This window comes from Telmatherina bonti (genome assembly GCF_933228915.1).
Source record: "Telmatherina bonti genome assembly, chromosome: 7".
Lineage (NCBI taxonomy): Eukaryota > Metazoa > Chordata > Actinopteri > Atheriniformes > Telmatherinidae > Telmatherina > Telmatherina bonti.
Genome location: NC_136625.1, coordinates 37,385,696 through 37,399,446, shown reverse-complemented (window position 1 = coordinate 37,399,446; position 13,751 = coordinate 37,385,696). Strand labels below are relative to the sequence as shown.

General features: G+C 46.3%; 1 protein-coding gene across 1 annotated transcript in view; it reads left to right on the top strand.

The window, feature by feature from the left end:
• LOC306758580 (occludin-like) overlaps positions 1-12,536 on the top strand; it is a gene marked incomplete at both ends in the record, with an annotated part of 37,340 nt that extends 24,804 nt beyond the window's left edge. Inside the window, 5 exons of the mRNA XM_079243907.1 lie at positions 8,015-8,151; positions 8,565-8,759; positions 9,027-9,198; positions 10,957-10,998; positions 12,435-12,536. Of these exons, the coding sequence (XP_079100033.1) occupies positions 8,015-8,151; positions 8,565-8,759; positions 9,027-9,198; positions 10,957-10,998; positions 12,435-12,536 (648 nt within the window). The remainder of the gene's footprint in view (positions 1-8,014; positions 8,152-8,564; positions 8,760-9,026; positions 9,199-10,956; positions 10,999-12,434) is intronic.
• Between the last annotated feature and the right edge of the window lie 1,215 nt (positions 12,537-13,751).

Sequence of the window (13,751 nt, the reverse complement as noted above, 5' to 3'; positions counted from 1 at the left end):
ACATACCTGTCTCTAACCAGCTACAGACCTGTCTCTAACCAGTGACAGACCTGTTTCTAACCAGCTACAGACCTGTCTCTAACCAGTGACAGACCTGTTCCTAATCAGCAACAGACCTGTCTTTAACCAGTCACAGACCAGTCTCTAACCAGTTACAGACCTGTCTCTAACCAGCTACATACCTGTCTCTAACCAGCTACAGACCAGTCTCTAACCAGTGACAGACCTGTCTCTGACCAGTGACATACCTGTCTCTAACCAGCTACAGACCTGTCTCTAACCAGTTCCAGACCTGTCTCTAACCAGTTACGGACCTGTTCCTAATCAGCAACAGACCCGTCTCTAACCATTCACAGACCTGTCTCTAACCAGCTTCAGACCTTTCTCTAACCAGTTCCAGACTTGTCTCTAACCATTCACAGACCTGTCTCTAACCAGCTTCAGACCTTTCTCTAACCAGTTACAGACCTGTCTCTAACCAGTTACATACCTGTCTCTAACCAGTGACAGACCTGTTTCTAACCAGCTACAGACCTGTCTCTAACCAGTGACAGACCTGTCTCTAACCAGTCACAGACCTGTCTCTAACCAGCTATAGACCTGTCTCTAACCAGCTACAGACCTGTCTCCAACCAGCTACAGGCCTGTCTCTAACCAGCTACAGACATGTTTCTAACCAGTTACGGACGTGTCTCTAATCAGTTACAGACCCGTCTCTAACCAGCTACAGACCTGTCTCTAACCAGTGACAAACCTCTCTCTAACCAGCTACAGACCGTCTCTAACCAGCTACAGATCTGTCGCTAACCAGTGACAGACCTGTTTCTAACCAGTGACAGACCTGTTTCTAACCAGCTACAGACCTGTCTCTAACCAGTGACAGACCTGTCTCTAACCAGTCACAGACCTGTCTCTAACCAGCTACAGACCTGTCTCTAACCAGCTACAGACCTTTCTCTAACCAGTTCCAGACTTGTCTCTAACCAGTTCCAGACCTGTTCCTAATCAGCTACAGACCTGTCTCTAACCAGCTACAGACCTGTCTCTAACCAGTGACAAACCTCTCTCTAACCAGCTACAGACCTGTCTCTAACCAGTGACAGACCTCTATCTAACCAGCTATAGACCTGTCTCTAACCAGCTACATACCTGTCTCTAACCAGCTACAGACCTGTCTCTAACCAGTGACAGACCTGTTCCTAATCAGCAACAGACCTGTCTTTAACCAGTCACAGACCAGTCTCTAACCAGTTACAGACCTGTCTCTAACCAGCTACATACCTGTCTCTAACCAGCTACAGACCTGTCTCTAACCAGTGACAGACCTGTTTCTAACCAACTATAGACCTGTCTCTAACCAGTTACAGACCTGTTCCTAATAAGCTATAGACCTGTCTCTAACCAGTGGCAGACCTTTCTCTAACCAGCTACAGACCTTTCTCTAACCAGTTCCAGACTTGTCTCTAACCAGTTCCAGACCTGTTCCTAATCAGCTACAGACCTGTCTCTAACCAGCTACAGACATGTGTCTAACCAGCTACAGACCTGTCTCCAACCAGCTACAGACCTGTCTCTAACCAGCTACAGACCTGTCTCTAACCAGCTACAGACCTCTCTCTAACCAGTTACAGACCTGTCTCTAACCAGTTACAGACCTGTTCCTAATCAGCAACAGACCGTCTCTAACCAGTTACAGACCTGTCTCTAACCAGTTACATACCTGTCTCTAATCAGCTACAGATCGTCTCTAACCAGCTACAGACAAGTTTCTAACCAGTTACGGACGTGTATCTAATCAGTTACAGACCTGTCTCTAATAAGCTACAGACCTGTCTCTAACCAGTTCCAGACCTGTCTCTGACCAGAGTCCGGACCAGTCTCTAACCAGTTCCAGACCTGTCTCTGACCAGTTCCAGACCTGTCTCTAACCAGCTACAGACCAGTCTCTAACCAGTTACATACCTGTCTCTAACCAGTTACAGACCTGTCTCTAACCAGTTACATACCTGTCTCTGACCAGTTCCAGACCGTCTCTAACCAGCTACAGACCTGTCTCTAACCAGCTACAGACCTGTCTCTAACCAGTTACATACCTGTCTCTAACCAGTTACAGACCTGTCTCTAACCAGTTACAGACCTGTCTCTAATCAGCTACAGACCGTCTCTAACCAGCTACAGACCTGTCTCTAACCAGTTACGGACGTGTCTCTAACCAGTTCCAGATATGTCTCTTACCAGCTACAGACCAGTCTCTAACCAGTTCCAGACCTGTCTCTGACCAGAGTCCGGACCAGTCTCTAACCAGTTCCAGACCTGTCTCTGACCAGTTCCAGACCTTTCTCTAACCAGCTACAGACCAGTCTCTAACCAGTTCCAGACCAGTCTCTAACCAGTTCCAGACCTGTCTCTAACCAGCTACAGACCAGTCTCTAACCAGTTCCAGACCTGTCTCTAACCAGTTCCAGACCTGTCTCTAACCAGCTACAGACCAGTCTCTAACCAGTTCCAGACCTTTCTCTGACCAGAGTCCGGACCAGTCTCTAACCAGTTACATACCTGTCTCTAACCAGTTACAGACCTGTCTCTAACCAGCTACAGACCAGTCTCTAACCAGTTCCAGACCTGTCTCTGACCAGTTACAGACCTTTCTCTAACCAGCTACAGACAAGTTTCTAACCAGTTCCAGACCTGTCTCTAACCAGCTACAGACCAGTCTCTAACCAGTTCCAGACCTTTCTCTGACCAGAGTCCGGGCCAGTCTCTAACCAGTTACATACCTGTCTCTAACCAGTTACAGACCTGTCTCTAACCAGCTACAGACCAGTCTCTAACCAGTTCCAGACCTGTCTCTGACCAGAGTCCGGACCAGTCTCTAACCAGTTACATACCTGTCTCTAACCAGCTACAGACCGTCTCTAACCAGCTACAGATCTGTCGCTAACCAGTGACAGACCTGTTTCTAACCAGTGACAGACCTGTTTCTAACCAGCTACAGACCTGTCTCTAACCAGTGACAGACCTGTCTCTAACCAGTCACAGACCTGTCTCTAACCAGCTATAGACCTGTCTCTAACCAGCTACAGACCTGTCTCCAACCAGCTACAGGCCTGTCTCTAACCAGCTACAGACATGTTTCTAACCAGTTACGGACGTGTCTCTAATCAGTTACAGACCCGTCTCTAACCAGCTACAGACCTGTCTCTAACCAGTGACAAACCTCTCTCTAACCAGCTACAGACCGTCTCTAACCAGCTACAGATCTGTCGCTAACCAGTGACAGACCTGTTTCTAACCAGTGACAGACCTGTTTCTAACCAGCTACAGACCTGTCTCTAACCAGTGACAGACCTGTCTCTAACCAGTCACAGACCTGTCTCTAACCAGCTACAGACCTGTCTCTAACCAGCTACAGACCTTTCTCTAACCAGTTCCAGACTTGTCTCTAACCAGTTCCAGACCTGTTCCTAATCAGCTACAGACCTGTCTCTAACCAGCTACAGACCTGTCTCTAACCAGTGACAAACCTCTCTCTAACCAGCTACAGACCTGTCTCTAACCAGTGACAGACCTCTATCTAACCAGCTATAGACCTGTCTCTAACCAGCTACATACCTGTCTCTAACCAGCTACAGACCTGTCTCTAACCAGTGACAGACCTGTTTCTAACCAGCTACAGACCTGTCTCTAACCAGTGACAGACCTGTTCCTAATCAGCAACAGACCTGTCTTTAACCAGTCACAGACCAGTCTCTAACCAGTTACAGACCTGTCTCTAACCAGCTACATACCTGTCTCTAACCAGCTACAGACCAGTCTCTAACCAGTGACAGACCTGTCTCTGACCAGTGACATACCTGTCTCTAACCAGCTACAGACCTGTCTCTAACCAGTTCCAGACCTGTCTCTAACCAGTTACGGACCTGTTCCTAATCAGCAACAGACCCGTCTCTAACCATTCACAGACCTGTCTCTAACCAGCTTCAGACCTTTCTCTAACCAGTTCCAGACTTGTCTCTAACCATTCACAGACCTGTCTCTAACCAGCTTCAGACCTTTCTCTAACCAGTTACAGACCTGTCTCTAACCAGTTACATACCTGTCTCTAACCAGTGACAGACCTGTTTCTAACCAGCTACAGACCTGTCTCTAACCAGTGACAGACCTGTCTCTAACCAGTCACAGACCTGTCTCTAACCAGCTATAGACCTGTCTCTAACCAGCTACAGACCTGTCTCCAACCAGCTACAGGCCTGTCTCTAACCAGCTACAGACATGTTTCTAACCAGTTACGGACGTGTCTCTAATCAGTTACAGACCCGTCTCTAACCAGCTACAGACCTGTCTCTAACCAGTGACAAACCTCTCTCTAACCAGCTACAGACCGTCTCTAACCAGCTACAGATCTGTCGCTAACCAGTGACAGACCTGTTTCTAACCAGTGACAGACCTGTTTCTAACCAGCTACAGACCTGTCTCTAACCAGTGACAGACCTGTCTCTAACCAGTCACAGACCTGTCTCTAACCAGCTACAGACCTGTCTCTAACCAGCTACAGACCTTTCTCTAACCAGTTCCAGACTTGTCTCTAACCAGTTCCAGACCTGTTCCTAATCAGCTACAGACCTGTCTCTAACCAGCTACAGACCTGTCTCTAACCAGTGACAAACCTCTCTCTAACCAGCTACAGACCTGTCTCTAACCAGTGACAGACCTCTATCTAACCAGCTATAGACCTGTCTCTAACCAGCTACATACCTGTCTCTAACCAGCTACAGACCTGTCTCTAACCAGTGACAGACCTGTTCCTAATCAGCAACAGACCTGTCTTTAACCAGTCACAGACCAGTCTCTAACCAGTTACAGACCTGTCTCTAACCAGCTACATACCTGTCTCTAACCAGCTACAGACCTGTCTCTAACCAGTGACAGACCTGTTTCTAACCAACTATAGACCTGTCTCTAACCAGTTACAGACCTGTTCCTAATAAGCTATAGACCTGTCTCTAACCAGTGGCAGACCTTTCTCTAACCAGCTACAGACCTTTCTCTAACCAGTTCCAGACTTGTCTCTAACCAGTTCCAGACCTGTTCCTAATCAGCTACAGACCTGTCTCTAACCAGCTACAGACATGTGTCTAACCAGCTACAGACCTGTCTCCAACCAGCTACAGACCTGTCTCTAACCAGCTACAGACCTGTCTCTAACCAGCTACAGACCTCTCTCTAACCAGTTACAGACCTGTCTCTAACCAGTTACAGACCTGTTCCTAATCAGCAACAGACCGTCTCTAACCAGTTACAGACCTGTCTCTAACCAGTTACATACCTGTCTCTAATCAGCTACAGATCGTCTCTAACCAGCTACAGACAAGTTTCTAACCAGTTACGGACGTGTATCTAATCAGTTACAGACCTGTCTCTAATAAGCTACAGACCTGTCTCTAACCAGTTCCAGACCTGTCTCTGACCAGAGTCCGGACCAGTCTCTAACCAGTTCCAGACCTGTCTCTGACCAGTTCCAGACCTGTCTCTAACCAGCTACAGACCAGTCTCTAACCAGTTACATACCTGTCTCTAACCAGTTACAGACCTGTCTCTAACCAGTTACATACCTGTCTCTGACCAGTTCCAGACCGTCTCTAACCAGCTACAGACCTGTCTCTAACCAGCTACAGACCTGTCTCTAACCAGTTACATACCTGTCTCTAACCAGTTACAGACCTGTCTCTAACCAGTTACAGACCTGTCTCTAATCAGCTACAGACCGTCTCTAACCAGCTACAGACCTGTCTCTAACCAGTTACGGACGTGTCTCTAACCAGTTCCAGATATGTCTCTTACCAGCTACAGACCAGTCTCTAACCAGTTCCAGACCTGTCTCTGACCAGAGTCCGGACCAGTCTCTAACCAGTTCCAGACCTGTCTCTGACCAGTTCCAGACCTTTCTCTAACCAGCTACAGACCAGTCTCTAACCAGTTCCAGACCAGTCTCTAACCAGTTCCAGACCTGTCTCTAACCAGCTACAGACCAGTCTCTAACCAGTTCCAGACCTGTCTCTAACCAGTTCCAGACCTGTCTCTAACCAGCTACAGACCAGTCTCTAACCAGTTCCAGACCTTTCTCTGACCAGAGTCCGGACCAGTCTCTAACCAGTTACATACCTGTCTCTAACCAGTTACAGACCTGTCTCTAACCAGCTACAGACCAGTCTCTAACCAGTTCCAGACCTGTCTCTGACCAGTTACAGACCTGTCTCTAACCAGCTGCAGACCAGTCTCTAACCAGTTCCAGACCTGTCTCTAACCAGCTACAGACCTGTTTCTAACCAGTGACAGACCTGTCTCTAACCAGCTACAGACCTGTCTCTAACCAGCTACAGACCAGTCTCTAACCAGTTCCAGACCTGTCTCTGACCAGTTCCAGACCTTTCTCTAACCAGCTACAGACAAGTTTCTAACCAGTTCCAGACCTGTCTCTAACCAGCTACAGACCAGTCTCTAACCAGTTCCAGACCTTTCTCTGACCAGAGTCCGGACCAGTCTCTAACCAGTTACATACCTGTCTCTAACCAGTTACAGACCTGTCTCTAACCAGCTACAGACCAGTCTCTAACCAGTTCCAGACCTGTCTCTGACCAGTTACAGACCTGTCTCTAACCAGCTACAGACCTGTCTCTAACCAGTTCCAGACCTGTCTCTAACCAGCTACAGACCAGTCTCTAACCAGTTCCAGACCTGTCTCTAACCAGTTCCAGACCTGTCTCTAACCAGTTCCAGACCTGTCTCTAACCAGTTCCAGACCTGTCTCTGACCAGTTCCAGACCTTTCTCTAACCAGCTACAGACAAGTTTCTAACCAGTTCCAGACCTGTCTCTAACCAGCTACAGACCAGTCTCTAACCAGTTCCAGACCTTTCTCTGACCAGAGTCCGGGCCAGTCTCTAACCAGTTACATACCTGTCTCTAACCAGTTACAGACCTGTCTCTAACCAGCTACATACCAGTCTCTAACCAGTTCCAGACCTGTCTCTGACCAGAGTCCGGACCAGTCTCTAACCAGTTACATACCTGTCTCTAACCAGTTACAGACCTGTCTCTAACCAGCTACAGACCTGTCTCTAACCAGCTACAGACAAGTTTCTAACCAGTTCCAGACCTGTCTCTAACCAGCTACAGACCAGTCTCTAACCAGCTACAGACCTGTCTCTAACCAGCTACAGACCTGTCTCTAACCAGCTACAGACCAGTCTCTAACCAGTTCCAGACCTGTCTCTGACCAGTTCCAGACCTTTCTCTAACCAGCTACAGACAAGTTTCTAACCAGTTCCAGACCTGTCTCTAACCAGCTACAGACAAGTTTCTAACCAGTTCCAGACCTGTCTCTGACCATAGTCCGGACCAGTCTCTAACCAGTTCCAGACCTGTCTCTAACCAGCTACAGACAAGTTTCTAACCAGTTACAGACCTGTCTCTAACCAGCTACAGACCAGTCTCTAACCAGTTCCAGACCAGTCTCTGACCAGAGTCCGGACCAGTCTCTAACCAGCTACATACAAGTTTCTAACCAGTTACAGACCTGTCTCTAACCAGTTACAGACCAGTCTCTAACCAGCTACATACAAGTTTCTAACCAGTTACAGACCTGTCTCTAACCAGTTCCAGACCTGTCTCTAACCAGCTACAGACCTGTCTCTAACCAGTTCCAGACCTGTCTTTGACCAGAGTCCGGACCAGAGACTAGACTAAACATGGAGAATCAGCATAAATAGAAGTGTGATAGTGTAATAGTCATCTTCGTTAGCATACCTCTGTGAAAATAAACAAAACAAAGGAAATATGAGAAATAAAGGCAGAACTTTATTTACTCTACTGTTCTCTGAAGTCGTCGTTGACTTTCCATCGTTGTGGAAACCACTTCAGACGAGCTGCGTTGCGTTTAGATGTTCTGGGTTTGACTCGAGAGTGGATCTGGTGATGACTTGAGGGTTACAGTTGGTTTTCTCACCCGCTTTCAGGTGAACCACGTTGGAGAGGCTCCCACCGTTGTGGTGTCGGAACGAGCAGCGCCTCACCTGAGGGTGGAGAACAGCCCGGTCTCCAATGGCAACAAGACTGTCAGCATCCACAGTGAGGGATGCTATAAAAGCAACAGGTGAGCTGATACACCTGAACTTCACCAGAACCTGGCCTTTAACTAGCTTCCTGGTCCTGAGTGGGTTTTCTGGTTCCTGTACCAGTGCTGGTCCTGACTGGTTTTTGTTGTTCCAGTACCAGTGATGGTTTAAACTGATTTTTTCTGGTTCCAGTACCAGAGCTGGTCCTAACTGCTCTTTGTGGCTCCAGTACCAAGGCTGGTCCTAACTGGTTTTTGTGGTTCCAGTACCAGTGCTGGTCCTAACTGGTTTTTGTGGTTCCAGTACCAGTGCTGGTCCTAACTGGTTTTTGTGGTTCCAGTACCAGTGCTGGTCCTAACTGGTTTTTGTGGTTCCAGTACCAGTGCTGGTCCTAACTGGTTTTTGTGGTTCTAGTACCAGTGCTGGTCCTAACTGGTTTTTGTGGTTCTAGTACCAGTGCTGGTCCTGGACCTCTGCACCAGAGCAGCTCAGATGAGAGCATCAGGAAACCTCCTCCTCAGCCCAGGAAGAAGGAGCAGCTCGTCTCTGCTACTCATGGGGTTTTGGAGACCCAGTATGAAACTGGTTATACTACTGGAGACACTGGGAATGAACTGGGCCGGGACCACATGGATGAGCTGTACAGGTGAGTGAAACCTGGATAATCTTAATGGAGACCGTGGATGTTGTTGTTTAAACTGGTTTCATGATGAAGGTGTGATGTCAGACATTTTGTCAATCAGCTGCTGATCAGGTAACTTCCGTCTGCTGAACGCTGTACTGGTCAGACGTCAGAAACAAACCAGTATTCTCATCATATAAAGTGTTTTTAAGACCACACGTTGTTCAGAGCTCATGCTTCTAGAGAAGCTCTGCAGGATGAAGATGACATGTATGACTGATGTCTGTCCAGGCGCTACCCGGTAATAACGTCAGACAAGCAGCGCCGTGAATACAAGAAGGAGTTCGACTCTGATCTGGCTCGCTATAAGAGCCTCTGCTCTGACATGGATGACATCAGTGACCAGCTGCACGAGCTCAGCCGAGAACTGGACGCACTGGACCATGACTCTGTGAAGTACCAGGTACCTGGACTGCTTTTTGCTTTGGGAGTTTCTTCTCGTTGTGGCCGTGTGGAATCAATGATCAATGTTGGGATTTCTGCTACAACTAAACTGTTTTCCCTAAAAACATAAAATCATTCAGTCAGATCCACCAACATGGTCTCAGACCAGAAAGTTGTTCGCGTCTTTGCTCATAGACTGATGAGTAGTGTCCACCCACAGCTGCCCGCGTCAGACAGAGACGAGGTCAGGACATGTCCTCCATCTCCTAATGACACCGTTGATAATAAAAGACTCATGTAAGAAATGTGAATCATTAAAAGAGTCAAGACTCGATCCGAGTCCCGAGTCGATCCGTGTCACGAGACAATCAGAGTCATAAATAGATCCGACCCCTCAGTTCCACCCAACGAGAAAACACCCCGGAAACCATAGCAACAGATTGCGGCCATTTGAGTCAATCCCAGTGGGACCACCAGGTGCACTGCTGCGTTTATCTGAAGCGTCCCAGAAGCAGCATCACTCTCCACTTCTCTAAAACACACAGCCGTTCTACTTTTGCTTCTTACCGCTTTGAAATCAGATAAAAACCAGAGCAGAGCAGATGGTTCAGACAGGAATCCAGTCGATTTCACAGACTAGATGTCCAGACTTTGGATCATATTTTACTTTGAAATGTCAACATTTCCTCATTACAGCGGCAGCGACACCCAGCCATCAGCTGAAAGAGGGTCTGACTCGATACTTCACACATTGGAAAATGAGGCATTCATCTTAAAGGTGGTATTCTGCAGCATTTTGGTTTGACACCACAAATAAAGAAATACAATAAAGAAAATAAAAAGCAGCAACAAGACCTGGTCCGACTGGTAAAATAACTTCTTTGCTGGTTTATTGGTCACGTCAAAGCTTACACGTACATCGATCATCACACAACGATGTAATCCTCATACGATCGAAATTAACTGCGACAGACATGCCGCTCTGAAACACTCCTGGTGGAACACGGTTCTAGACGGAGAGCTCAGCAGAGCTGGTCCTCAGAGCCTCCACGACTCCTCCACAACACCTTCAGTAAAACCCTGGAGTGAGACACAAGTTGGTGCGTCGATCCGGGTTAGGAGTCAATTCGAATCATGATTCAAACCGAGTCACGGTCGATCAGAGTCACGAACTGATCCTAGTTGATGGAGTCATAAGTCTGGTGGCGGATGTGGGAGGATGCTTTGACTTTCATCACACTGTTGGTGTTATGACGACCAGCAGCAGAATTAGACCTCTTGGCTGCACTGCACCTTCTGTATGTGGAAACTTTGTGTCATGTGACCAGATTATGTATTTCATCCATGATTGATGGAAAAGTACAGATAATGGATGGCTCAGATGTTCACACAGTGTCTCCCATCAGCCAAACTGTCCAAAGTCGAGATAACATGAACGTGGTGGAACAGGGTCAGCTTCAAACCAAGGTCCATCAGCTTTTGCCAGTCCTTATCAGACTGGGCAAGTTCATTTCCAGGTCCTGATAGACTGGTTCCCTTTATAGGTAAACTGCTAGTAAGCAGGACTGGGATGAAGGAAGTCCATGTTATGTGTTTAAAAAAGAGAAATCCACTAATCTGTTTCTCTTCTATTAATGGACTTCATCTCAAGCAAAATACTTACATATTTCATTTATTTAAAAAAAAAAAACTAACTTCCTAAAATAAATAAATGATAAAAATATGTTGAATTCTGTTGATGAACGAAGCCAAATGGTTTTTCTGTTTCCTTCTGCAGGGTGTTGCAGACGAGTACAATCGCCTGAAGGACCTGAAGATGGTGAGAAAAGCTGAACCCATGAACGGATGGATGGATAGATGGATGGATGGATGGATGGATGATAAATGGATGGATGAATGGATGGATGGATGGATGGGTGGGTGGATGGATGGATGGATGAATGGGTGGATGGATGGATGGATGGATGGATGGATGGATGAATGGATGGATGGATGGATGGATGGATGGGTGGGTGGATGGATGGATGGATGGATGGGTGGGTGGATGGATGGATGGATGGATGGATGAATGGATGGATGGATGGATGGGTGGGTGGGTGGATGGATGGATGAATGGATGGATGGGTGGATGGATGGATGGATGGATGGGTGGATGGATGGATGGATGGATGGGTGGGTGGGTGGGTGGATGGATGGATGGATGGATGGGTGGGTGGGTGGGTGGATGGATGGATGGATGGATGGATGGGTGGGTGGGTGGGTGGATGGATGGATGGATGGATGGATGGGTGGATGGATGGATGGATGGATGGATGGATGAGTGGATGGATGGATGGATGGATGGGTGGGTTGTGGAATAAAGTATGTCAATGATGAGGAGTCTGATTCTAGAGTGAAAAAGATTACGATGTTTATTGAACAGAAAAAAAGAACAGAACAGAATAATACAAATTGCAATTTTGAGAGAGTTCAGAGGTCCGCTGGGGTGGAAATTCTGAAAATGTTCAACATGACGTATAAGGGCGGCAATTGCATGCCTGAATCTATGTTATTCTAAACAAGAAAGGTCTGTTGTTGCTTAAAAAGTTCGGTCAGACTGACCTCTAAGCTATGATCTCCCTAGTGGCACCATGGTATCTGACTCCTTAGCTGTAAAATTCTTCAAGGAAGAGATTGTTCTAATTAATCAGATCTTAGATGTCTGAATGCAGACATCTGAGGGCCTCTACTTCATTAGCTCTGTCTGTAAGGAGAATGAGCAGAACCTGTGTAACTAAGTTTAAGTTCATCATGACCTTTTCAGAAAGCCCACAAAGCCATAATCAGAAATTACTATATTCTAAGGACTATGAAATATATGAAAATCTAAGTTAGAACATACAATTTCCACAAAAGATGGATGGATGGATGGATGGATGGATGGATGGAAGATGGTTTTCTATCCACCTGACAGTTACAAGCGGTTGAGTGTCAATCCGCCACTGAAGCTGTGACATGGAACGTGGGATACTTTCTAAATGCACAGTAGCATGTGAACCTTTTCTGAATGAAGTACTCAGGAAAGTATTGGGAGGCATTAGTCAGTTAACAGATTCATGGACGAAAACAAATCCAGAATAACATAACGTGTCATTAAAAGCAGTTTGCTTGTTTTAACTAAGTTGAGCTTCTTTCTTCTGACGTGGAAGTGATGGACTCGTCTCATCTAACTGTAAAACCAAGTATAGAGTTTTGCTTTTTGTCTCGTTTCCTCAGACTTCAGATTATCAAGCAAAGAAGAAGCAGAGCAAAGAACTTCGGCAGAAACTTTTCCACATTAAACGCCTGGTGAAAACCTACGACCATGGTTTCTGTTAGCGTGAGGAGATGCCCGTCTCTTCCTGTCCCTCGGATCTCTTCAGTTCAGTCCTGAGGAGACGGGACACAAAAGGAGGTATTTCTAGCTTTTCTTTCCATCTTTCTACCTCCATCAGAAGATCTCCAACCTCCATCAGATAAACACACCTGTGTGTCGCGCCATCTTTAAGGGTTCTATTGAGAATATGTGGTTTCGGACTCCTCCAGGAAGTCTCTTCGGTCCTCATTCCTCTATTCCAGCTGCATTTTAAAAATGGAAATATCTTTAAAATGGCCGGCGGATTGATTTGTCCAGGTCACATGATGGGAGAATGGAGGAAAGATGGGACTGTCCACAGTGGCAAAACTGAGGAAAAAAAAGACTGGACTTAGTGACCATCCACTCGCACCGTGTTTGACATTTAATGTTTCTTACCTTCACATAGAGTTTTTGTTTTTGCCAGCATTTATCTGCTTTTCTCTGTCTGTCTGTTTGTCAGCAAACTTTACGTGAAACCTCCTGGAGGGATCTTCATGATGTGTCTCTGAGAACTGACACTCCATTAAATATTGGGAGCGATCCAGATCAGCCTCTGGATGCAGAAATGTTGTGAAAAATTCTTCCTCACTGTGAGATAGGAGCATTTTCAGTATATTTCCATATAACTCCACAATGGCTCCGGTTACATGATGTTTTTTAATTTGGAATTAGTAATTCAGAATGAAATAACTCCAAATTAGCAGTATTCTCCTACGAGTTTACATGGAAATGATAATTCCGAATGGAGGTTTACAGGAAACACGTCCTCCCTGAATTCCGCTGTAGATCGGCGGGTTGGGAAGGGTTCTGATTGGACAAGGGTGCATGTGACGTATTGATGTCTACCAGAAATAAACAAAGTTTGCTCCGTTCTACTTGTCTTTTCAGTCGCAACTTGTAAAAACTGCATATTAAGTACCCATTACGCTGTTATTTTGATTATAATTTTGAAGTACCAGCTTGACACAAGCATACTACTTAACTATTTTCAGCAACTGCGAAAATAACTAGAAAAAGAAGACTACCAAAGACGGGATGCAAAACAACACACGGAATATGTGCCTCATTAGGACAGGACAAGGTAATGAGAATGCAGAGAACGACCAGAATTAACTTGGAGCGGAATAATGGTTTACATGACAGAGGATTTAATCAGTTTGGAATTAAAATGCGAATAAATCAGCCACCTACTTTGA